We start from the raw sequence: 23,921 nt of genomic DNA on the forward strand, positions 1-23,921 counted from the left end.
TTAGAAAAATATCTACTCTGATGAAGTAGGGGCTCTTGTGCTTCATGGCGGAGCCCTATCTCTGAACCATTAGACCCAGGTTCAAGTCCATCATGCTCCAGAAGTGTGTCTGAACAGGTTGGTTTCAAGATATCTCTAAGGTTGAACAAGATGATGGCACTGTGGTGGTATCCATGGATCCGAGCCAGGAGATTTGGGTTCATGTCCCACCTGCTCCAGCGGATGTAAAATAATGTTTCTGAGCAAATTGATTTTGAAAATATCTACTCTGAGGAACTGGGTGTTCTTGTGGCAATAGGGTAGTATCCCCTGTTGCTGGACCAGGAGTATCTGAATAGCTTGATTTGAACATTGAAATTCCCCTACATTATATACTTAATGGAGGCTGGTGATAGAAACAAACACCTGGAAGTACTGGAGGGCTCTTGTGGTGTAGGAGATTTGGGTTCAAGTCCCACCTGCTCCAGAGATGTGTAGTAGCACTTCTGAAAAAGTTGATTAGAAACCTGAGGAACTCCTGCAGAGATGTCCCAGAGCTGAGCTGACTGAACTCGAACAGCCAAAATCTCAGAACATTACAGCTGACTGGATGGTAATCCATTTCCCACCACCTTTGCCCAGTATCCCTACACATGGGTCCATTTTACGACAACTGTTTAATTGCCTTTTGAATGCTACGACTGAACCTGCCTACATCACTGTCTCAGGAAATGCCTTCAAGATGCTTAACCATTTGCTGTGTGTAATAGTTTTTCATCATTTTTTGTTTGCTGCTTTTGTCAATCAATTTCTATCTTTGGCTCTGATTCCCTATCTTTCCATAAGTGAAAGTTTCCCCCTCTCTCAGCCTTCTTATTCTCCAAGAAGAACAGTCCTTGCATGTCTGATCAGTCTTCATAATTGAGATTCCTCAACCCTGGAGCCATTCTCATGAATCTTTTCAGCATTCTTTTTAATGCCTTCACATCCTTCTGAAAGTACTACATCCATTACTGAACCTAATACACCCCTAGCTGCATTCTTGCCCCTAATAATACAGTCTTATTCTGTTTGCTTTATTAATCAAGCTGTCAACTTGTCCTGTTATCTTGTGCACAAACACGCCAACTTTTTCTGTTGCTGCACCCCTGCAGGATGGAATTGTTCCATACATTTTGAATTGTAGACATGTTCTTCTTACCAAATGAATCACTTGACATTTCTCTTCATTGAACTTCACCTGTCACCTGTCTGCTTACTCCACCAGTGTGCCAATGTCTTTTCAAAGTTCCACATTGGCCTCCTCACAGTTTATGATGTTTCCATTCATTCTAACATCTGAAAATTTTGAAAATATGCCCTGTATACACACATCTAGACCTGTACATCAAAAACAGCCAATGACCCAACATTGACCCCTGGGGAACTTGCAACAAGTCTTCATCCAGCCCCAAAACATCTGTTAACCTGTCATTTGACCAATTCATAACCATGCTGTAACTTTGTTCATGAGCCTGTTGTATCAAACGCCTTTGGAAGTCCATGCATTATACCCACTGACCGTCTATTTTACATCATCAACAAACCTCCAAAAAGTTAAAGATTATTTTCCCTTGTGAAAACTCTTCTGACTTTCTTGAATTAATCTACATTTGTCTCTCCAAATTCTAACTTTGTCCCTGAATTGTATCAGAGATAATAGGAACTGCAGATGCTGGGGAATCCGAGATAACAAAGTGTGGAGCTGGATGAACACAGCAGGCCAAGCAGCATCTTAGGAGCACAAAAGCTGATGTTTTGGGCCGAGACCCTTCATCAGAAATCTGATGAAGGATCTAGACCCGAAACGTCAGCCTTCCCGCTCTTGAGATGCTGCTTGGCCTGGTGTTTTCATCCAGCTCCACACCTTGTTATCTTTGTCCCTGAATTATTGTTACCCAGCACTGAAGTTAAATGTACTGTCTTGTAGTTGCTGGGCTTATCGTTACACCCTTTTTTGAATAATTACAATTCTCCAGTCATCTGGAGCCACTGCTGATTTGAAGGAAGACTGAAAAATTATTGCCTGTGGCTCTGTTATTTCCACGCTTACTACTTACAGTATGCTCACGTGCCCAATCTACCTTAAGTAAATGCAGTCTCTCGATTACCTCCTACTTATCAATTTTAAACCCATCTACTCTTCCACCATGCATTGTGCATAACAATTACCTCCTTGGTAAAGACAAATGCCAAGTGTCTTTCTTCATCTTCCTTTGTGCTAGGTCTGACTCCAGAAAGGATACAGGCAGTAAGGGAGAGATGGATGGATGGATAGCGGGAATGAGAGAATGGACAGACGGAGTGAGAGAGAGAAGGGAAGGACAGAGGTAGTGAGGAGCAAAGAGGGAGGAATGTTTGCCTTCATTGCTCAAACCTTTTGAGTGTAGGAGTTTGGATGCCATGTTGAGGTTGTACAGTATGTTGTCAGGCCTCTTGACAACTGTCCAGTTCTGGTCCCCCTCTTATAGAAAGGATATTATTAAAATGGAGAGGATTCAGAAAAGATTTGACAGGTGTTGCCAGGACTGGGGGGGGTTTAAGTTATAAAGATAGTCTTGGTAGTCTGGGACTTTTTCACTGGAGTGTAGCAAGTTCTGGGGTGACCTTAGAAGTTTATAATTTCATGATAGGCATAGATAAGGTGAATAGCAGGGGTCTTCACCCTCGGATGGAGGAGTTCAAAACTAAGAGGCATATTTTTAAAGTTAGAGGCAAAAGATTTAAAAAGAATGAGGACAATGTTTTTGCATAGAGGGTGGTTTGTATGTTGAAGGAACTACCAGAGAAAGTGGTAGACGAAGTTAGAGTTGCAACATTTAAAAGACATTTGGACAAGTATATGAATAGGAAAGGTTTGGAGGGATATGGGCCAAATGCAGGGAAGTGAGAATTGTTTTGTTTTGGAACATGGTTAGCATAGACTAGTTAGACCAAAGGGTCTGTTTCCATGCTGTATGACTCTATACATAAAACAAACTGGTTAGGCTACTTGATCTTAAGGATGACATTGCCACAAACCCACCATTTCCTTAACAACAGAGAGTCTACCTACAGCAAATGAACTGCAGTGATTCAAGAAGGCCGATCATCAGCACCACCACTACTTTTTCAAGGACAGTTGGGCAATAAATGCTGACCTAGCCAAGAACTTCTCCTTTCAGCCACATAATATCTCATGACTGAATAGGAAATTATGCTTTGGAAGCTGTGACTAAGTTGGGGCCTGGAAAATCATGTCTCACCTCTGAAAAACATCCATGACCAATCTTTCCTAAAACTCACAGAATGTTAAACACAGAATGCAGTTCCCATCAAACACTCCCAGGACAGGGACAGAATGGGGTTGAACAGAGTAGAGCTCCATCTACACCAACCCTATGAAACACTACCAAGACAGTGAGACTACAGGGGTAAACGCAGAGTAAAGCTCCCTTACTTTTTTAAACTGAGATTAAATCTCTCTCTATACTCCACATCAGACAGTCCCAGGATAGGGACAGAATGGGGTTGGATTCAGTGTAAAATATCCACAGCTTAAAAGTGTTTGTTGCATGTGATAGGTAATTTGGGCTCTGTTGGCTGGGAATAGCACCAGTAACTTACATTCTTCAAAATGCATCTGTTACTGACTTGAAGAGGCAGGTGAATTAAGGCTTACTTTTCTCTCATTTTTCCTTGTTGCCTCTACAACACCGAACTGTGCTAGAGTGGCCGAATAAAGCTCCCTCCTTCTGCCACACTTCCAATTTTGCTACATTTCCCACCCTGTCCCACCTAAAGAGGAAAGTATCCCATTGAAGGAAGGTGAGGTTTCACCGTAGAATCAGCATTTGGCTGTCACTTCCACAGCTCCTAATGCTGAATAAACTACCATCTTGTCAATACACAATAGGGAGAGTAAAAATGTAAATACACATTGGTGCAAGCAGAATGCCTTTCATATAGAAATGTAATAAATGTCTCCCTTCACTGTCTGTTACCCCCAATTCCCAGCATTTGTCTGCCAGCAATGACTGGTCAGTACAAACATCTGGTCAGTGTGTTCAACTAACAGCCAGGAATGGGAATATCACACTGCCCATCTGTCTCATTCCTTAACCTGAGATGCTGCTGAATGGGAAAAGGACTAAATTCAGAATTTGTACCCAAAACAATGAGACAACAACAAAAACTATGAATATTTTTATGACTTATGTTTTAGTTCATTGTTTTTTTAACAAAAAAATCAAAGCTTTAAATAAAGTGCACGTAAATATTTAGTCTTAGGCCACAAGTGAGTTGGGTGTCAGTGAGAAGTTGGAATCAGAGAGGGACAGGCAAGATGGTCAGGCTAGCTCAATGTGTGGACAGTTGCTGGGAACACAGGCAGCCCCTTCCCTCAGCTTTCACATGGTTTCACATCAAGATGAGAAGAGATTTGTTGGCAGGTCCCTTCTCACATACCAACAAAGCAAAGCAATCTGAGTGAGACCATCTGTCGTGATCTAGGTCTGCATTCAGACCCAAACTCAGCTGCTAGATACCTGACCCTACACTGTGTTGTCTCATCTTGTGCACGTCTGTGTTTCAGATTTGTAAATGCACGGCACTGTTGCAAAGTAAATAGTTCCACCACGTGGGTGGGAGCTGGATCTGAACACTGGTCACTCACTGGTCCTTCAACAGTTTACAACGTGGACTGGGGAATGGAAGGACAGAATCCGTTTAATGTGAATGTATGTTTTAGGTAACTCGGTCCACACCAGTGTCAGGGAATCCACTTGCTGGCAGTTACAGTCTTGCTCATTTTCTTTATACGTTTGATCTCTGACTCACTGTGGATGTAAGGCATCATTTCCAGCACAGGCCTCTTGTGGCAAGATGGCAGCCTTAGTGGGGTGGGATTATTAGGCTTGGACTGAGTGAAGGGGCTGGCTTAACAGTAGGAAACATTGTGCCACGTTGCTGAGTGTACAACAGTCTCCGTACAATGTAATAACATCCACCATACGGATTGTGTCTAGTTTGACATAACCTCCACAACACATTCCGGAACACCCAACCCCCCACCCCACCCCACCCCAGCCTGGTCCCAAGAGTTTTGGGCAAGGTGACATGGCCCCTTTTGAGGGACACGTACAAATTGAAAGAAGCTTCAAGGAAGTGCACAGCAGTCAGACAGTGTGTGATGGAACTGTGTAGATATGTCAGAGATTCCTGATGCCAAGGTTACAGGGTGTTGGACTGCAGCACCCTCAGCCTCACTCCTTCTTCTCATCCTCTTCCTTGTCCTCATCTTCTTCCTCCTTTTGCTTCCTCTTAAAGAATCCACACTGTAAGGAAGAAAGTTTTCTCTTCAATATTAACGGAAGAAATTTTTTTCTGCTTTGACCTGTTCACTCCTCCCCTTGATCTTGCAGACGTACATCCGATCACCACATTACCGACAGAGAAATCGATTTAGGCCAACATAAGCCTTTTAATAATACTACACAAGAGTGATGTATTGAGCTGCATGAAGCCTTGATACAGTTACACTTGACTGAATGTGTCCAACTCTGCCTCCCCTATCCTGTGTTCTCAAAGTCCTGCACAGGGACTGAGAAGGTGATTGAACTGATGCACACTCTTGGTGATGTGCACAGGATCTAAGACCAGATACCAAAGGAGTTTGACGTTTATAAACGGTGAAAGTTAAGCTGTTACTGAAATGGGTCAAAATGGTGAGTGTGTATGAACAGGCTGGGTAAGAAATGCTGAATATTAATGTTCCTGTCCATTAAGAATGGAGTGTGGTGAGTAGCTGAGAGTCAGACACTGTCATTTTCAGAGTAAACTGTGACTTAACTGGCGTTAGAAGGAATGATGAATGATCACAGATGCTGAGGATAGTGTAATTGTCTCAGACAGCAGGAGAGAATTTCTCCTACACTTTATGAATTCGGTTTTGTGATGGTACGGAGTGGTTCACTGTTAGCAAAGGGCCCAGGCCTAATTGACCAAACCATGCCCCATCTTTGTTTTGTCATATTCCAAGGTCACATCAGCTGTCTCTCAAAACCTGTATTCTCTGCTGTCCTCTCTCAGAAACATGACTGACTGACCAAAAATCTATCTATATCCACATCTATCCCCACAACTCTCTGTGGTAAGGAGTTCCAAGGTTCACAACAAGAAGTTCCTCCTCATTTCAGTCTTAAATTGGCACCCCATTATCCTGAGATCATGCCCTCAGGTCTTAGACACTCCCTTCATGAGAAACATTCTCTCAGCATATACACTGTCTAGTCCCTTAGGAATGTTTCAGTGAGATCACCTCTCATTCTTCAAAACTCCCAATGATCCCAACCTGTTTAATCTTTGGTCATAAGACAGTCCCTTCCTACTGGGGGTCATCACTGTGAACCTTCTCTGAACAGCCTCCAATGAAATAATGTTTTTCCTTACGTAAGAGGACCAAAGCAGCTCACAGTACTCCAGATATCAGATGTGGTCTCAACCTGCCTCTTGTAAACTTGCAGTAAGACTTTCCCAAAGTACAGAGCTTGGGGAAATAAATAAAGACATCTTGAAAAATGTCCATATTACAGAGGAGGTGCTACACGTTGTAAAATGTGTAAAGGTGGATAAATCCCCGGGACCTGATCAGGTATACCCTAGAACTCTGTGGGAAGCCAGGGAAGTGATTGCTGGGCCCCCTGCTGAGATATTTGTATCATCAATAGCCACTGGTGAGGTGCCAGAAGACTAAAGGTTGGCTAATATGGTGCCACTATTTAAGAAAGGTGGTAGGAAAAGCCAGTGAGCCTGACATCGGTGGTGAGCTAGTTCTTCGAGGGAATCCTGAGGGACTGGATTTATATGTATTTGAAAAGGCAAAGGCTGATTAGGGATAGTCAACATAGCCAAATGCGTGGGCAATCATATCTCACTAATTTAAGACCATAAGACAAAGGAGTGGAAGTAAGGCCATTCGGCCCATCAACACCACTCTGCCATTTAAATCATGGCTGATGGGCATTTCAACTCCATTTCCCTGCACTCTCCCCGTAGCCCTTGATTCCTTCTGAGATCAAGAATTTGTTAATCTCTGCCTTGAAGGCATCCAACGTCCCGGCCTCCACTGCACTCCGTGGCAATGAATTCCACAAGCCCACCATTCTCTGGCTGAAGAAATGTCGTCTCATTTCAGTTTTAAATTTACCCCCTCTAATTTTAAGGCTGTGCCCACGGGTCCTAGTCTCCCCACCTAACAGAAACAACTTCCTAGCGTCCACCCTTTCTAAGCCATACATTATCTTGTAAGTTTCTATTAGATCTCCCCTCAACCTTCTAAACTCTAATGAGTACAATCCCAGGATCCTTAGCCGTTCATCATACGTTAAACCTACCATTCCAGGGATCATCCGTGTGAATCTCCGCTGGACACGTTCCAGGGCTAGTATGTCCTTCCTGAGGTGTGGGGCCCAAAATTAGACACAGTATTCTAAATGGGGCCTAACTAGAGCTTTATAAAGCATCAGAAACACATCACTGCTTTTATATTCCAACCCTCTTCAGATAAACGACATTACATTCGCTTTCTTAATTACGGACTCTACCTGCAAGTTAACCTTTAGAGAATCCTGGACCAACACTCCCAGATCCCTTTGTACTTCTGCTTTGTGAATTTTCTCACCATTTAGAAAATAGTCCATGCCTGTATTCTTTTTTCCGAAGTGCAAAACCTCACATTGAATTTCATCAGCCATTTCCTGGACCACTCTCCTAAACTGTCTAAATCTTTCTGCAGCTTCCCCACCTCCTCAGTACTATCTGCCTGTCCACCTATCTTTGTATCATCGGCAAACTTCGCCAGAATGCCCCCAGTCCCTTCATCCAGATCATTAATAATGTAAGGTGAACAGCTGTGGCCCTAACACTGAACCCTGCAGGACACCACTTGTCACCGGTTGCCATTCCAAAAAAAAACCTTTTATCCCAACTCTCTGCCTTCTGTCAGACAGCCAATCCTCAATCCAAGCCAGTAGCTCACCTCAAACACCATGGGCCCTCACCTTGCTCAGCAGCCTCCCCTGAGGCACCGTATCAAAGGTCTTTTGGAAGTCTAGATAGATAACATCTACTGGGTTTCCCTGGCCTAACATACTTGTTACCTCCTCAAAGAATTTAATTGAGTTTTTTGAAGTAGCAAAGAGAATTGATGAGGGCAGAGCAATGGATATGATCTATATGGACTTCAGCAGGGCATTAACAAGGTTCCACGTGGTAGACTGGTTAGCAAAGTTAGATCACACAGAATACAGGGAGAACTAGCCGTCTGGATACAGAACTATCTCGAAGGTAGAAAACAAAGGGTAGTGGTGGAGGATTGGTTTTCAGACTGGAGGCTTGTGACCAGCAGTGTACCATAAGCATTGGTACTGGGTCCATTCCTTTTTTGTCATTTATATAAATGATTTGGATGTTTTTTTTTCTATTCATTTGTGGGATATGGGCATCGCTGGCTGGCCAGCATTTCTTGCCCATCCCTAGTTGCCCTTGAGAAGGTGGTAGTGAGCTGCTTTCTTGAACCACTGCAGTACTCCTGCTGTGGGGTTGGCCCGCAATGCTATTAGGGAGGGATTTCTAGGATTTTGACCTAGTTACAGTGAAGGAATGGCGATATATTTCAAAGTCAGGGTGGTGTGTGACTTGGAGGGGAACTTGGAGGTGGTGGTGTTCCCATATGTCTGATGCTTTTGTCCTTCTAGATGGAAGTGGTCATGAGTTTGGAAGGTGCTGTCTGAGGATCATTGGTGAATTTCTGCAGTGCATCTTGTAGATGGTACACACTGCTGCTACTGAGCGTTGATGGTGGAGGGAGTGAATGCTTGTGGATGTTGTGAACATCAGAGGTATGGTTAGTAAATTTGCAGATGATTGGAAATGTAGTGGACAGTGAAGAACGTTACCTCAGAGTACAATGCGATCTTGATCAGAAGGGCCAATGGGCTGAGAAGTGGCAGATAGAGTTTAATTTAGATAAATGTGAGGTACTGCATTTTGGACAGGCAAATCAGGGCAGGACTTATACACTTAATGGCAAGGTCCTGGGGAGTGTTGCTGAACAAAGAGAACTTGGAGGGCAGGTTCATAGTTCCTTGAAAATGGAGTCACAAGTAGATAGAATGGCGAAGAAGGTGTTTGGGTACGCTTGCCTTTATTGGACAGTGTATTGAGTATAGGAATTGGGAGGTTATGTTGTGGCTGTACAGGACATTGGTTAGGCCACTATTGGAGTACTGCACGCAATTCTGGTCTCCCTGCTATTGGAAGGATATTTTGAAACTTGAAAGGGTTCAGAAAAGAGTTGCAAGGATGTTGCCAGGTTTGGAGGGTTTAAGCTACAGGGAGAGGCTGAATAGACTGGGGATATTTTTCCTGGAGCGTCAGAGGCTGAGGGGTGACCTTATAAAGGTTTATGAAAACCTGAGGGAATGGAGAGGGTAAATAGACAAGGTCTTTTCTCTGGGGTGGGGGAGTCCAAAACTAGAGGGCATAGGTTTAAGGTGAGAGGAGAAATATTTAAAAGAGACCTAAGGAGCAAATTTTTCAAACAGAGGGTGATATGTGCATAGAATGAGTTGCCAGAAGAAGTGGCAGAGGCTGGTACACTGACAACATTTAAAAGCATCTGCTTGTGTACACGAGTACGAAGGGTTTAGAGGGATACGGGCCAAATGCTGACAAATGGGACTAGATTAATTTAGGATATCTGGTCAGCGTGTACAAGTTGGACCGAAGGTCTGTTTCCATGTTGTACATCTCTATGACTCTATAATAGACATTAGGCTAACTGACCTACGGTTACCTGCTTTAGACCTCCCTTCCTTTTTGAATAGGAGTGTCACATTAGCAATTTTCCAATCCTCTGGTACTTCTCCATAATCCAAAGATGTTAGGAAAGTCACAACCAATGCATCCACTATGTCTGTAGCTACCTCTTTTAGTAGATAGACCAGGTAGGATGCAGGCCATCTGACCTAGGGGACTCATCTAGCCTAGTAAGTTTGTCAATTAGCACTTCTTCAGCCATGGCAATCATTTGGTTCCCTGTATTCTTTAATATTAATGAACTAGATGATCTTCAGTCTCTTTCACTCCCTCATATTTTTGCATAAACAGTGGCCTTTGATTCTGTGTACCAGAGATGTTTACCTTCCACAGAATGAAGATAATGAGAGCCAGCAGCAGAAGTCCCCCGAGTGTGCTGCCAACAATAATCCACAGAGACACAGCAATCACTGCAGGCTTGATCAGCTCTACAGTCACCTAGACAGGAAATGAGACACATCAGCAAACAATCAGGCCCATTCTACAAAACCTGACTGCAATGGCAATGTTTGATGGGGGACAGTGTAGAGCGAGTTTTAGTCTGTATCTAACCCTTTGCTGTCCCTGTCCCTGCAGTGTTTGATAGGGACAGTGTAGAAAGACCTTTACTCTGTATCTAACTCCATGCCGTCCCCGTCCTGGGAGTGTTTGATGGGGCTAGTGTAGTGGGAGCTTTACTCTGTATCTAATCCCATGATGTTCTTGGCTTGGGATTGTGAATTGAAGCAGTGGGAATTGGATGTGGAATATCTCTCAGTTCCCACACCAAAGCAAAGCAAAACTTGGTATCAGAATGCACACAGCTCCCCATCCTGTCTCTCCAGTATACCAAGGACTTGTTACCTATCTTCACATTACCTATCTTAGCAAACAGGTTTAGCCGTCAGACTGTAATTCACTCCCCTTTTCTTTCCCAGTTCAATTAACAGGAAATTATGGTTACCTCTCGATAGCGAGCTGACTCTGCAACAGTCAGGACCTGAGGAGTTTGTACATCCAGAGTTAGCGTAGTGACCATTTTCAATGATCTGAATTTCACCTGGAAGGAGAGGTTTTGAAAGTTTCAGTATGGGTTCTCAGCTAACATGGCAACTGATAGCTCACAGCCGCGAGGAGGTTCAGGAACAGAATATATAAGAGAGCTTGTGAAAAGAGGAAGGAGAAAACACAAGTATTTTGGTCTTGTTGAAAAGGAAAGGCTGTAGTGAGCCTTCATGATTGATTGTATTATATCACGGTGTCGCATTTACAGGGTGAACTGGGTGGTAGCACTTCTGAGTGATGACATACTTGCACAAGCTGTAAGAATGGATATTCTGTGAGTCAACAACTGGCCTCCCATTCAGCTTCTGTTTGAAGGTTGGAGCAGTGTTGAGCTGAACTGAGTGTCATGCTGGACCCACAATTATCTGTTGCAGTCATCTTTCAGAACAGCTCTAGTGAAATGGTGTTGAGGTGAGTGTGTGTGCTCACCTGTGTGTTAGGGGATATGTGTGGGTGTGTACCTGTGTGTTGGGGGCAGTGTGTGTGTATCTGTGTTGGAGGTGTGTGTATGTGTGTGTGTGCACGCAGGCACATGTACTGCTGTGTGTGTGTCTGTATGTGTGTGTGTGTTACTGTACATTGGGGTTAGAAGGTTAATAATAACTTACTGTCCTGAAGAATTTGCCATACAGCATGTAGCCAACATGAATTGTCACCTCCTCAGTCCTGTTGAGAGTATTCATGTGGCAGGTGAAGACACTACACCAGGAATTACTGCAGTCCTGTTGGTGTGAACACAGAGACAGATTCACCTTCACTGATGATAATCAATTAATTCACTGAGTGTCCATTGTATCTTCAACACCTTCCTGGGTAACATGGGACCAACCCACAGGACCCTGACCTCAGATATCTCTCACAGAACTGGGACAACTTGCCTTTCTCCCTTCCTGAAGGATCCTGTGAAGATGGTATCAGAGGTTGTCCTTCAGCCAGTAACACAAACCAGGGAACGTCCCAGTCGGGGGGAATCCTGCACACACTCAGACCCCCACACACACCGGGGAACGTCCCAGTCGGGGGCAATCCTGCAAACACTCAGACCCCAACACACAGCGGGGAACATCCCAGTCAGGGGGCAATCCTGTACACACTCAGACCCCCACACACACCGGGGAACGTCCCAGTCGGGGGCAATCCTGCACACACTCAGACCCCCACACACACCGGGGAACGTCCCAGTCAGGGGGCAATCCTGTACACACTCAGACCCCCACCCACAGCGGGGAACGTCCCAGTCAGGGGGCAATCCTGTAACACTCAGACCCCACACACACCGGGGAACGTCCCAGTCAGGGGGCAATCCTGTACACGCTCAGACCCCCACACAAACCAGGGAACATCCCAGTCAGGGGGCAATCCTGTAGACACTCAGACCGCACACACACCGGGGAACCTCCCAGTCAGGGGGCAATCCTGTACACTGAGACCCCACACACACTGGGGAACATCCCAGTCAGGGGGCAATGCTGTACACGCTCAGACCCCACACACACCGGGGAAAGTCCCAGTCAGAGGGCAATCCTGTACAAACTCAGACCCGACACATCAGGGAACATCTCAGTCAGGGGGCAATCCTGTACACACTCAGACCCTACACACACCAGGGAATGTCCCAGTCAGGGGGCAATCCTGTACACACTCAGACCCTACACACACCAGGGAACATCACACTCAAGGGGCAATCCTGTACACACTCAGACCCCACACACACGAGGGAACATCCCAGTCAGGGGGCAATCCTGTACACACTCAGACACTACACACACCAGGGAACGTCCCAGTCAGGGGGCAATCCTGTACACACTCAGACCCCACACACACCGGGGAATGTCCCAGTCAGGGGGCAATCCGGTACACTGAGACCCCACAGACACCGGGGAACATCCCAGTCAAGGGGCAATGCTGTACACACTGAGACCCCACACACACCGGGGAAGGTCCCAGTCAGAGGGCAATCCTGTGCACACTCAGACCCGACACATCAGGGAACGTCCCAGTCAGGGGGAAATCCTGTACACGCTCAGACCCCAACACACACAACGGAACGTCCCAGTCAAGGAGCAATCCTGTTAACACTCAGACCGCACACACACCAAGGAACGTCCCAGTCAGGGGGCAATCCTGTACACACTGAGACCTCACAGACACCGGGGAATGTCCCAGTCAGGGGGCAATCCTGTACACACTCAGACCCCACACACACCAGGGAACGTCCCAGTCAGGGGGCAATCCTGTACACACTCAGACCCCCACACACACCAGGGAACGTCCCAGTCAGGGGGCAATCCTGTACAAACTGAGACCCCACACACACCGGGGAACATCCCAGTCAGGGGGCAATCCTGTACACTGAGACCGCACACACACCAGGGAATGTCCCAGTCAGGGGGCAATCCGGTACACTGAGACCGCACACACACCAGGGAATGTCCCAGTCAGGGGGCAATCCTGAACACACTGAGACCCCACACACACCGGGGAACATCCCAGTCAGGGGGCAATCCGGTACACTGAGACCCCACAGACACCGGGGAACATCCCAGTCAAGGGGCAATGCTGTACACACTGAGACCCCACACACACCGGGGAATGTCCCAGTCAGAGGGCAATCCTGTACACACTCAGACCCGACACATCAGGGAACGTCCCAGTCAGGGGGCAATCCTGTACACGCTCCGACCCCAACACACACAACGGAACGTCCCAGTCAGGGAGCAATCCTGTTAACACTCAGACCGCACACACACCAAGGAACGTCCCAGTCAGGGGGCAATCCTGTACACAGTGAGACCCCACAGACACCGGGGAATGTCCCAGTCAGGGGGCAATCCTGTACACACTCAGACCCTACACACACCAGGGAACGTCCCAGTCAGGGGGCAATCCTGCACACACTCAGACCCCCACACACACCAGGGAACGTCCCAGTCAGGGGGCAATCCTGTACACACTGAGACCCCACAAACACCGGGGAACATCCCAGTCAGGGGGCAATCCAGTACACTGAGACCGCACACACACCAGGGAATGTCCCAGTCAGGGGGCAATCCTGTACACGCTCAGACCCCACACACACCGGGGAATGTCCCAGTCAGGAGACAATCCTGTACACACTGAGACCCCACACACAACAGGGAACATCCCAGTCAGGGGGCAATCCTGTACACTCAGACCCCACACACATAAGGGAATGTCCCAGTCAGAGGGCAATCCTGTGCACACTCAAACCCCACACACACCAGGGAACATCCCAGTCAGGAGGCAATCCTGTACACACTCAGATCTCACACACACACCAGGGAATATCCCAGTCAGGGGACAATCCTGCACACACTCTGACCCCCACACAAACCAGGGAACGTCCCAGTCAGGGGGCAATCCTGCACACACTCAGACCCCCACACACACCAGGGAACGTCCCAGTCAGGGGGCAATCCTGTACACACTCAGACCCCACACAAGCCGGGGAATGTCCCAGTCAGGGGGCAATCCTGTACACACTCAGACCCTACACACACCAGGGAACGTCCCAGACAGGGGGCAAACCTGTACACACTCAGACCGCACACACACCGAGGAATGTCCGAGTCAGGGGGAAATCCTGTACACACTCAGACCCCTACACACACCAGGGAATGTCCCTGTCAGGGGGCAATCCTGTAAACACTCAGACCCCGACACACACCAGGGAACGTCCCAGTCAGGGGGCAATCCTGCACAGACTCAGACCCCTACACACACCGGGGAACGTCCCAGTCAGGGGGCAATCCTGCACAGACTCAGACCCCTACACACACCGGGGAACTTCCCAGTCGGGGGCAAACCTGCACACACTCAGACCCCGACACACACCGGAGAACATCCCAGTCAGGGGGCAATCCTGTACACACTGAGACCCCACACACACCAGGGAACGTCCCAGTCAGGGGGCAATCCTGTACACACTCAGACCCCGACACACACCGGGGAACGTCCCAGTCAGGGGGCAATCCTGTACACACTCAGACCCCCACACACACCGGGGAACGTCCCAGTCAGGGGGCAATCCTTTACACACTCAGGCCGCACACACACCGAGGAATGTCCCAGTCAGGGGGCAATCCTGTACACGCTCAGACCCCCACACACACCGGGGCACGTCCCAGTCGGGGGCAATCCTGCACACACTCAGACCCTACACACCCCAGGGAACATCCCATTCAGGGGGCAATCCTGCACACACTCAGACCCCCACACACACCAGGGAACGTCCCAGTCAGGGGGCAATCCTGCACACACTCAGACCCCCACACACACCAGGGAACGTCCCAGTCAGGGGGCAATCCAGTACACACTGAGACCCCACACACACCAGGGAACATCCCAGTCAGGGGGCAATCCTGTACACTGAGACCCCACACACACCGGGGAACATCCCAGTCAAGGGGCAATCCTGTACACACTCAGAACCCACACACAGCGGGGAACATCCCGGTAAGGGGGCAATCCTGCACACGCTCAGACCCCGACACACACCGGGGAACGTCCCAGTCAGGGGGCGTCCTGTACACAGTCAGACCGCACACACACTGAGGAACGTCCTAGTCAGGGGGCAATCCTGCACACACTCAGACCCCACACACACCAGGGAACATCCCAGTCAGGGGGCAATTTTGCACACACTCAGACCCCACACACATCGGGGAATGTCCAGTCAGGGGGCAATCCTGCACACACTCAGACCCCACACACACCAGGGAACGTCCCAGTCAGCGGGCGTCCTGTACACAGTCAGACCGCACACACACTGAGGAACATCCCAGTCAGGGGGCAACCCTGCACACACTCAGACCCCCACACACACCAGGGAACGTCCCAGTCAGGGGGCAATCCAGTACACACTCAGAGCCCACACAAGCCGGGGAATGTCACAGTCAGGGGGCAATCCTGTACACACTCAGACCCTACACACACCAGGGAACGTCCCAGACAGGGGGCAAACCTGTACACACTCAGACCGCACACACACCGAGGAATGTCCGAGTCGGGGGAAATCCTGTACACACTCAGACCCCTACACACACCAGGGAACGTCCCTGTCAGGGGGCAATCCTGTAAACACTCAGACCCCGACGCACACCAGGGAACGTCCTAGTCAGGGGGCAATCCTGCACACACTCAGACCCCCACACACACCGGGGAACGTCCCAGTCAGGGGGCAATCCTGCACAGACTCAGACCCCTACACACACCGGGGAACTTCCCAGTCGGGGGCAAACCTGCACACACTCAGACCCCGACACACACCGGGGAACATCCCAGTCATCAGGCAATCCTGTACACACTGAGACCCCACACACACCAGGGAACGTCCCAGTCAGGGGGCAATCCTGTACACACTCAGACCCCGACACACACCGGGGAACGTCCCAGTCAGGGGGCAATCCTGTACACACTCAGTCCCCAACACACACCGGGGAACGTCCCAGTCAGGGGGCAATCCTGTACACGCTCAGACCCCCACACACACCGGGGAACGTCCCAGTCGGGGGCAATCCTGCACACACTGAGACCCCACACACACCAGGGAACATCGCAGTCAGGGGGAAATCCTGTACACACTCAGACCCCCACACACACCGGGGAACGTCCCAGTCGGGGGCAATCCTGCACACACTGAGACCCCACACACACCAGGGAACATCCCAGTCAGGGGGCAACCCTGTACACACTCAGACCCTACACACCCCAGGGAACATCCCAGTCAGGGGGCAATCCTGCACACACTCAGACCCCCACACACCCCAGGGAACATCCCAGTCAGGGGGCAATCCTGCACACACTCAGACCCCCACACACACCAGGGAACATCCCAGTCAGGGGGCTATCCTGTATACACTCAGACCCCACACACACCGGGGAACATCCCAGTCAGGGGGCAATCCTGTACACACTCAGACCGTGCACACACCGAGGAACGTCCCAGTCAGGGGGCAATCCTGCACACGCTCAGACCCCGACACACACCAGGGAACGTCCCAGTCAGGGGGCGTCCAGTACACAGTCAGACCGCACACACACTGAGGAACGTCCCAGTCAGGGGGCAATCCTGCACACACTCAGACCCCAGACACACCAGGGAACATCCCAGTCAGGGGGCAATCCTGTACACACTGAGACCCCCACACACACCGGGGAACGTCCCAGTCAGGGGGCAATCCTGCACAGACTCAGACCCCTACACACACCAGGGAACGTCCCAGTCAAGGGGCAATCCTGTACACACTCAGACCGCACACACACCGGTGAATGTCCCAGTCAGGGGGCAATCCTGTACACACTCAGATCTCACACACACACCAGGGAACATCCCAGTCAGGGGACAATCCTGCACACACTCAGACCCCCACAGACACCGGGGAATGTCCCAGTCAGGGGGCAATCCTGTACACACTCAGACCCTACACACACCAGGGAACATCCCAGTCAGGAGGCAATCCTGTACACACTCAGATCTCACACACACACCAGGGAACATCCCAGTCAGGGGACAATCCTGCACACACTCGGACCCCCACACAAACCAGGGAACGTCCCAGTCAGGGGGCAATCCTGCACACACTCAGACCCCCACACACACCAGGGAACATCCCAGTCAGGGGACAATCCTGCACACACTCAGACCCCCACACAAGCCGGGGAATGTCCCAGTCAGGGGGCAATCCTGTACACACTCAGACCCTACACACACCAGGGAACGTCCCAGACAGGGGGCAAACCTGTACACACTCAGACCGCACACACACCGAGGAATGTCCCAGTCAGGGGGCAATCCTGTACACACTCAGATCTCACACACACACCAGGGAACGTCCCTGTCAGGAGGCAATCCTGCACACACTCAGACCCCCACACACAACGGGGAACGTCCCAGTCAGGGGGCAATCCTGCACAGACTCAGACCCCTACACACACCGGGGAACTTCCCAGTCGGGGGCAAACCTGCACACACTCAGACCCCGACACACACCGGGGAACATCGCAGTCAGGGGGCAATCCTGTACACACTGAGACCCCACACACACCAGGGAACGTCCCAGTCAGGGGGCAATCCTGTACACACTCAGACCCCCACACACACCGGGGAACGTCCCAGTCAGGGGGCAATCCTTTACACACTCAGACCGCACACACACCGAGGAACGTCCCAGTCAGGGGGCAATCCTGTACACGCTCAGACCCCCACACACACCGGGGCACGTCCCAGTCGGGGGCAATCCTGCACACACTCAGACGCTACACACCCCAGGGAACATCCCAGTCAGGGGGCAATCCTGCACACACTCAGACCCCCACACACACCAGGGAACGTCCCAGTCAGGGGGCAATCCTGCACACACTCAGACCCCCACACACACCAGGGAACGTCCCAGTCAGGGGGCAATCCAGTACACACTGAGACCCCACACACACCAGGGAACATCCCAGTCAGGGGGCAATCCTGTACACTGAGACCCCACACACACCGGGGAACATCCCAGTCAAGGGGCAATCCTGTACACACTCAGACCGTGCACACACCGAGGAACGTCCCAGTCAGGGGGCAATCCTGTACACACTCAGAACCCACACACAGCGGGGAACATCCTGGTAAGGGGGCAATCCTGCACACGCTCAGACCCCGACACACACCAGGGAACGTCCCAGTCAGGGGGCAATCCTGTACACACTCAGACCGCACACACACCGGGGAATGTCCAGGTCAGGCGGCAATCCTGCACACACTCAGACCCCACACACACCAGGGAACATCCCAGTCAGGGGGCGTCCTGTACACAGTCAGACCGCACACACACTGAGGAACGTCCTAGTCAGGGGGCAATCCTGCACACACTCAGACCCCACACAGACCAGGGAACATCCCAGTCAGGGGGCAATTTTGCACACACTCAGACCCCACACACACCGGGGAATGTCCAGTCAGGGGGCAATCCTGCACACACTCAGACCCCACACACACCAGGGAACGTCCCAGTCAGCGGGCGTCCTGTACACAGTCAGACCGCACACACACTGAGGAACGTCTCAGTCAGGGGCCATCCTGCACACACTCAGACCGCACACACACCGGGGAACATCCCAGTCAGGGGGCAATCCTGCACACACTCAGACCCCACACACACCAGGGAATGTCCCAATCAGGAGGCAATCCTGTACACGCTCAGACCCCACACACACCAGGGAACTTCCCAGTCAGGGGGCAGTCCAGTACACACTCAGACCGCACACACACTGAGGAACGTCCCAGTCAGGGGGCAATCCTGCACACACTCAGACCCCACACACACCAGGGAATGTCCCAATTAGGGGGCAATCCTGTACACACTTAGACCCCACACACACCAGGGAACATCCCAGTCAGGGGGCAATCCTGTACACACTCAGAACCCACACACACCGGGGAACGTCCCAGTCAGGGAGCAATCCTGTACACACTGAGACCCCACACACACCAGTGAACATCCCAGTCAGGGGGCAATCCGGTATATTGTCTTCCAAATGTAGCTGTCTCACAGACTGTCTCGATAGAAAAGGTATCTCATACACTATCTACCTCACAAATGCTCTCCAATATCCACTACCGATCTCACTGCCATCTCTCCCATATCCACTACCACTCTCACTCCTATCTCTCCCATATCCACTACCGATCTCACTCCATCTCTCCAATATTCATTACCGAATTCACTCCTATCTCTCCAATATCCACTACCGATCTCAATCCCATCTCTCCCATATCCACTACCAATCTCAGTCCTATGTCTCCAATATTCATTACCAAATTCACTCCTATCTCTCCAATATCCACTCCCGATCTCACTCCCATCTCTCCAATATCTACTACCGATTTCTCCCCCCTCCAATATCCTCTACCAATGTTAACCCCACGATATCCTCTACTGATCTGCCCCCCCACCATATCCTCTACCAATCTCTCCCCCCCACCAGTATCCACTACCGATCTCACCACCCCTCACCACTATCCAAAACCGATCTCACCACCCCTCACCACTATCCAAAACTGATCTCACCTCCCCTCCACCAATATGCTCTCCCAATCTCACTCACTCACCCTGTTCAATATCCACTACCAATCTTACTCCTCCATCTCCAAAATCTTTCAACGATTTCACCACCTCCTCTGATATTCTCTATCAATCAAACCCCTCCCCATCCATCATCGCCTCTGATCTTACCCCCCCTCCAATATCCTCTACTGATCTCACTCTCCCGCTTGCCAATACCCTCTAATGATTGCACACCCCTGTCCATTACATCTCCACCAATCTCATTTCCACTTTCCATTACCATCTCTGATCTCAATCCTCACATCGATTCTGCTCTCTCTTTTCTATCCTTTTCTCTCCCTCGCTTCCTCTGTTTATTCTTTCCTCCACACTCCCACTGTCCATTTGCCTCTCTCTGCCTTCCCGTCTCTCTCTTTCTCCCCCATCCATTCCCCTCACTCTTTCTCAGCTTCTCTGACATTCCCCTCCCTCTCACTCCCTCTGTCCATTCACTTCTCTGTCTCCTTCACTCTCTTTGTCCATTCCTCTCTCTATTTCTCACTCCCCTTGCTCATTCATGTCTCCCTCACTCACTCCCTCTGTCCATTCATAAAGTCAGAGAGTCATACAGCCTGAAAACAGACCCTCCTATCCAACTAGTCCACGCTGATCATGTTCCAAAACTAAACTAGTCCCACTTACCTGTATTTCGCCCATATCCCTCCAAATCTTTCCTTTTCACATACCATATTCTTTTTAATGCAGTAACTGTACCTGCATCTACCACTTCTTCTGGCAGTTCATTTCATAATTGAACCATCCTCTGTGTGAAAAAGTTGCCCCTCATTCTTTTTAAATCTATCTCCTCTCACCTTAAAAAACACCCCCTTGTTTTGAACTTCCCCACCCTAGGGAAAAGCCTTTCGCTATTCACATCATGAATGCCCCTCATGATTTTATCCATTCCTCCGTCTGCCTTACTTCCTGTACAGCCCACCCCCAGCTGTTCGTTGTTCCCCTTTCTTATTCTCTCTGTGCTACCCCTCTGCCTTTTCTGCTTCTGTCCTTAATGTCCTCCCTCCCAGATCCCTCTGCCACAGTTATTTTACTGGATTGAATACCAGGCGGTTCATGTATGCGAGATCTCTGCTGAGGACTTCCGTGGCTCTGTCTTGGTTTGCCCTCAGTCGATCTGTAGCATTATTCAGGGAGCAATTTATTCCCGGGACCTGTGAAAAGACAGAGTTACTGAGAGCAGCTGGACTGTCAGCTTACTCACCCACACCAAGTCCTGTGCAGCCTGACCTGGGAGAGGGGGCCAGCAGTCAAAGACACAAACCCTGAGAGTTGCACTAACAGCAACAGTACACAACTAAACATATCCAGCAACTGAAGGCAGGGCCTACACTTTGCTATTTCAACAGTGATCATTTCTCAAAGACATTAGATTACTTGAAATAACAAGGCATACAGCTGGATGAACACAGCAGACCAAGCAGGATCAGAGGAGCAGGAGGGCTGACGTTTCGGGCCTAGACCCTTCTTCAGATTACTTGAAGATGTGTCACTGCTGATCCTGATCTTCCTGTCACACAAGATTCACTTTCTAGCTGCAATCACCAAGCAGGAACAATTTACACCAGTGAATTGAGGAGAAACATAATGTCCCTGAACTGAGGTGACTCAGGCCAGGAGCTGCCCACTTTGTCTCAGCTTTCTCATTTTTACATCCTGTTTATTGTTATTCTTTTAGCTTCCCCCTTTGAACTGCAGCCTGCAAACCCAAACACTCTGCTCTGAATGATGAGTTGATCTGTCTCCCATTTAACAGGCAGAGACAGGTTGCAACAAAAAATAAAAATATTAAAAGTGGTAGCAGGCCATTCAGCCTTCGATGCCTGCTCTACCATCCAATATGGTTCATAGATTGCGGAAAAAGCCCTTCAGCCCATCGATTCTGCACTCAACCCAATTTCCTGCACTTGTCCCATATCCCTGAATGTCATGATATCTCAAGTGCTCATCCAAAGGTTAATAAAATGTGAGGCTGGGTGAACACAGCAGGCCAAGCCGCATCTCAGGAGCACAAAAGCTGATGTTTCGGGCCTAGACCCTTCATCAGAGAGGGGGATGGGGAGAGGGAACTGGAATAAATAGGAAGAGAGGGGGAGGCGGACCGAAGATGGAGAGTAAAGAAGATAGGTGGAGAGAGTATAGCTGGGGAGGTAGGGAGGGGATAGGTCAGTCCAGGGAAGACGGACAGGTCAAGGAGGTGGGATGAGGTTAGTAGGTAGCTGTGGGTGCGGCTTGGGGTGGGAGGAAGGGATGGGTGAGAGGAAGAACCGGTTAGGGAGGCAGAGACAGGTTGGACTGGTTTTGGGATGCAGTGGGTGGGGGGGGAGAGCTGGGCTGGTTGTGTGGTGCAGTGGGGGGAGGGGACGAACTGGGCTGGTTTAGGGATGCAGTAGGGGAAGGGGAGATTTTGCAACTGGTGAAGTCCACATTGATACCATTAGGCTGCAGGGTTCCCAGGCGGAATATGAGTTGCTGTTCCTGCAACCTTCGGGTGGCATCATTGTGGCAGTGCAGGAGGCCCATGATGGACATGTCATCTAGAGAATGGGAGGGGGAGTGGAAATGGTTTGCGACTGGGAGGTGCAGTTGTTTATTGTGAACTGAGCAGAACACCTCCGCTCAGTTCGCAACAAACAACTGCACCTCCCAGTCGCAAACCATTTCCACTCCCCCTCCCATTCTCTAGATGACATGTCCATCATGGGCCTCCTGCACTGCCACAATGATGCCACCCGAAGGTTGCAGGAACAGCAACTCATATTCCGCTTGGGAACCCTGCAGCCTAATGGTATCAATGTGGACTTCACCAGTTGCAAAATCTCCCCTTCCCCTACTGCATCCCTAAACCAGCCCAGTTCGTCCCCTCCCCCCACTGCACCACACAACCAGCCCATCTCTCCCCCCCCACCCACTGCATCCCAAAACCAGTCCAACCTGTCTCTGCCTCCCTAACCGGTTCTTCCTCTCACCCATCCCTTCCTCCCACCCCAAGCCGCACCCCCAGCTACCTACTAACCTCATCCCACCTCCTTGACCTGTCCGTCTTCCCTGGACTGACCTATCCCCTCCCTACCTCCCCACCTATACTCTCTCCACCTATCTTCTTTACTCTCCATCTTCGGTCCGCCTCCCCCTCTCTCCCTATTTATTCCAGTTCCCTCTCCCCATCCCCCTCTCTGATGAAGGGTCTAGGCCCGAAACGTCAGCTTTTGTGCTCCTGAGATGCTGCTTGGCCTGCTGTGTTCATCCAGCCTCATATTTTATTATCTTGGAATTCTCCAGCATCTGCAGTTCCCATTATCTCTCATCCAAAGGTTGTCAGGTTTTTGATCATCCAGCTTAGTACCTTGTTCCTGCTTGCTCCTCATAACCTTAGATCCAATTAGTCCTAAGAACCATATCTAACTCCTTGTGTTACGGAGTGCTTTGGTGCTGACTATGTACTCACTGGTTCAGTAAAGGCAGTAGTCACTGCTGAGATGTGATAGTATGTGCTGATCATAGTCGGAATGTAGATTTTAGCTTCCAAATCTTCAGCTGGAAAACAGCCCAGGTTTTTGATCTAAAAACACAAATTAGGCATGATAAAGTTTGCAGACTCATGAGACAATGCCACATAGATGCAGATAGCCTGCTATGTGCCCTGGGAACCACATTCATAGAACACAGAACTTAGGACATAGAAAAGTACAGCACAGTACAGGCCCTTCGGCCCACGATGTTGTGCCGTGGAATAATCCTAATCCAACAGTAAAATAACCTAACCCACATTCCCCTCAATTCACTGCGGTCCATGTGCATGTCCAGCAGTCGCTTAAATGTCACTAATGACTCTGCTTCCACGACTACCACTGGTAAACTATTCCATGCGCTCAC

General features: G+C 49.7%; 1 protein-coding gene across 3 annotated transcripts in view; it reads right to left on the bottom strand.

The window, feature by feature from the left end:
• Nucleotides 1–4,269: 4,269 nt before the first annotated feature.
• Nucleotides 4,270–23,921, bottom strand: part of itga10 (integrin, alpha 10) — a 99,952-nt gene continuing 80,300 nt past the window's right edge. For 2 of the 3 annotated variants that reach the window (XM_059642935.1, XM_059642933.1), the window contains exons 25-30: nt 23,494–23,607; nt 21,092–21,199; nt 11,529–11,642; nt 10,820–10,915; nt 10,201–10,314; nt 4,270–5,333 (exon numbers count right to left, since the gene is read on the bottom strand). In XM_059642935.1, the coding sequence (XP_059498918.1) occupies nt 5,262–5,333; nt 10,201–10,314; nt 10,820–10,915; nt 11,529–11,642; nt 21,092–21,199; nt 23,494–23,607 (618 nt within the window). In that variant the 3' untranslated portion in view covers nt 4,270–5,261. The remainder of the gene's footprint in view (nt 5,334–10,200; nt 10,315–10,819; nt 10,916–11,528; nt 11,643–21,091; nt 21,200–23,493; nt 23,608–23,921) is intronic. The other variant, XM_059642934.1, reaches the window with a different exon arrangement.

The sequence above is a fragment of the Stegostoma tigrinum genome, chromosome 47 (genome assembly GCF_030684315.1).
Source record: "Stegostoma tigrinum isolate sSteTig4 chromosome 47, sSteTig4.hap1, whole genome shotgun sequence".
Classification (NCBI taxonomy): Eukaryota; Metazoa; Chordata; class Chondrichthyes; order Orectolobiformes; family Stegostomatidae; genus Stegostoma; species Stegostoma tigrinum.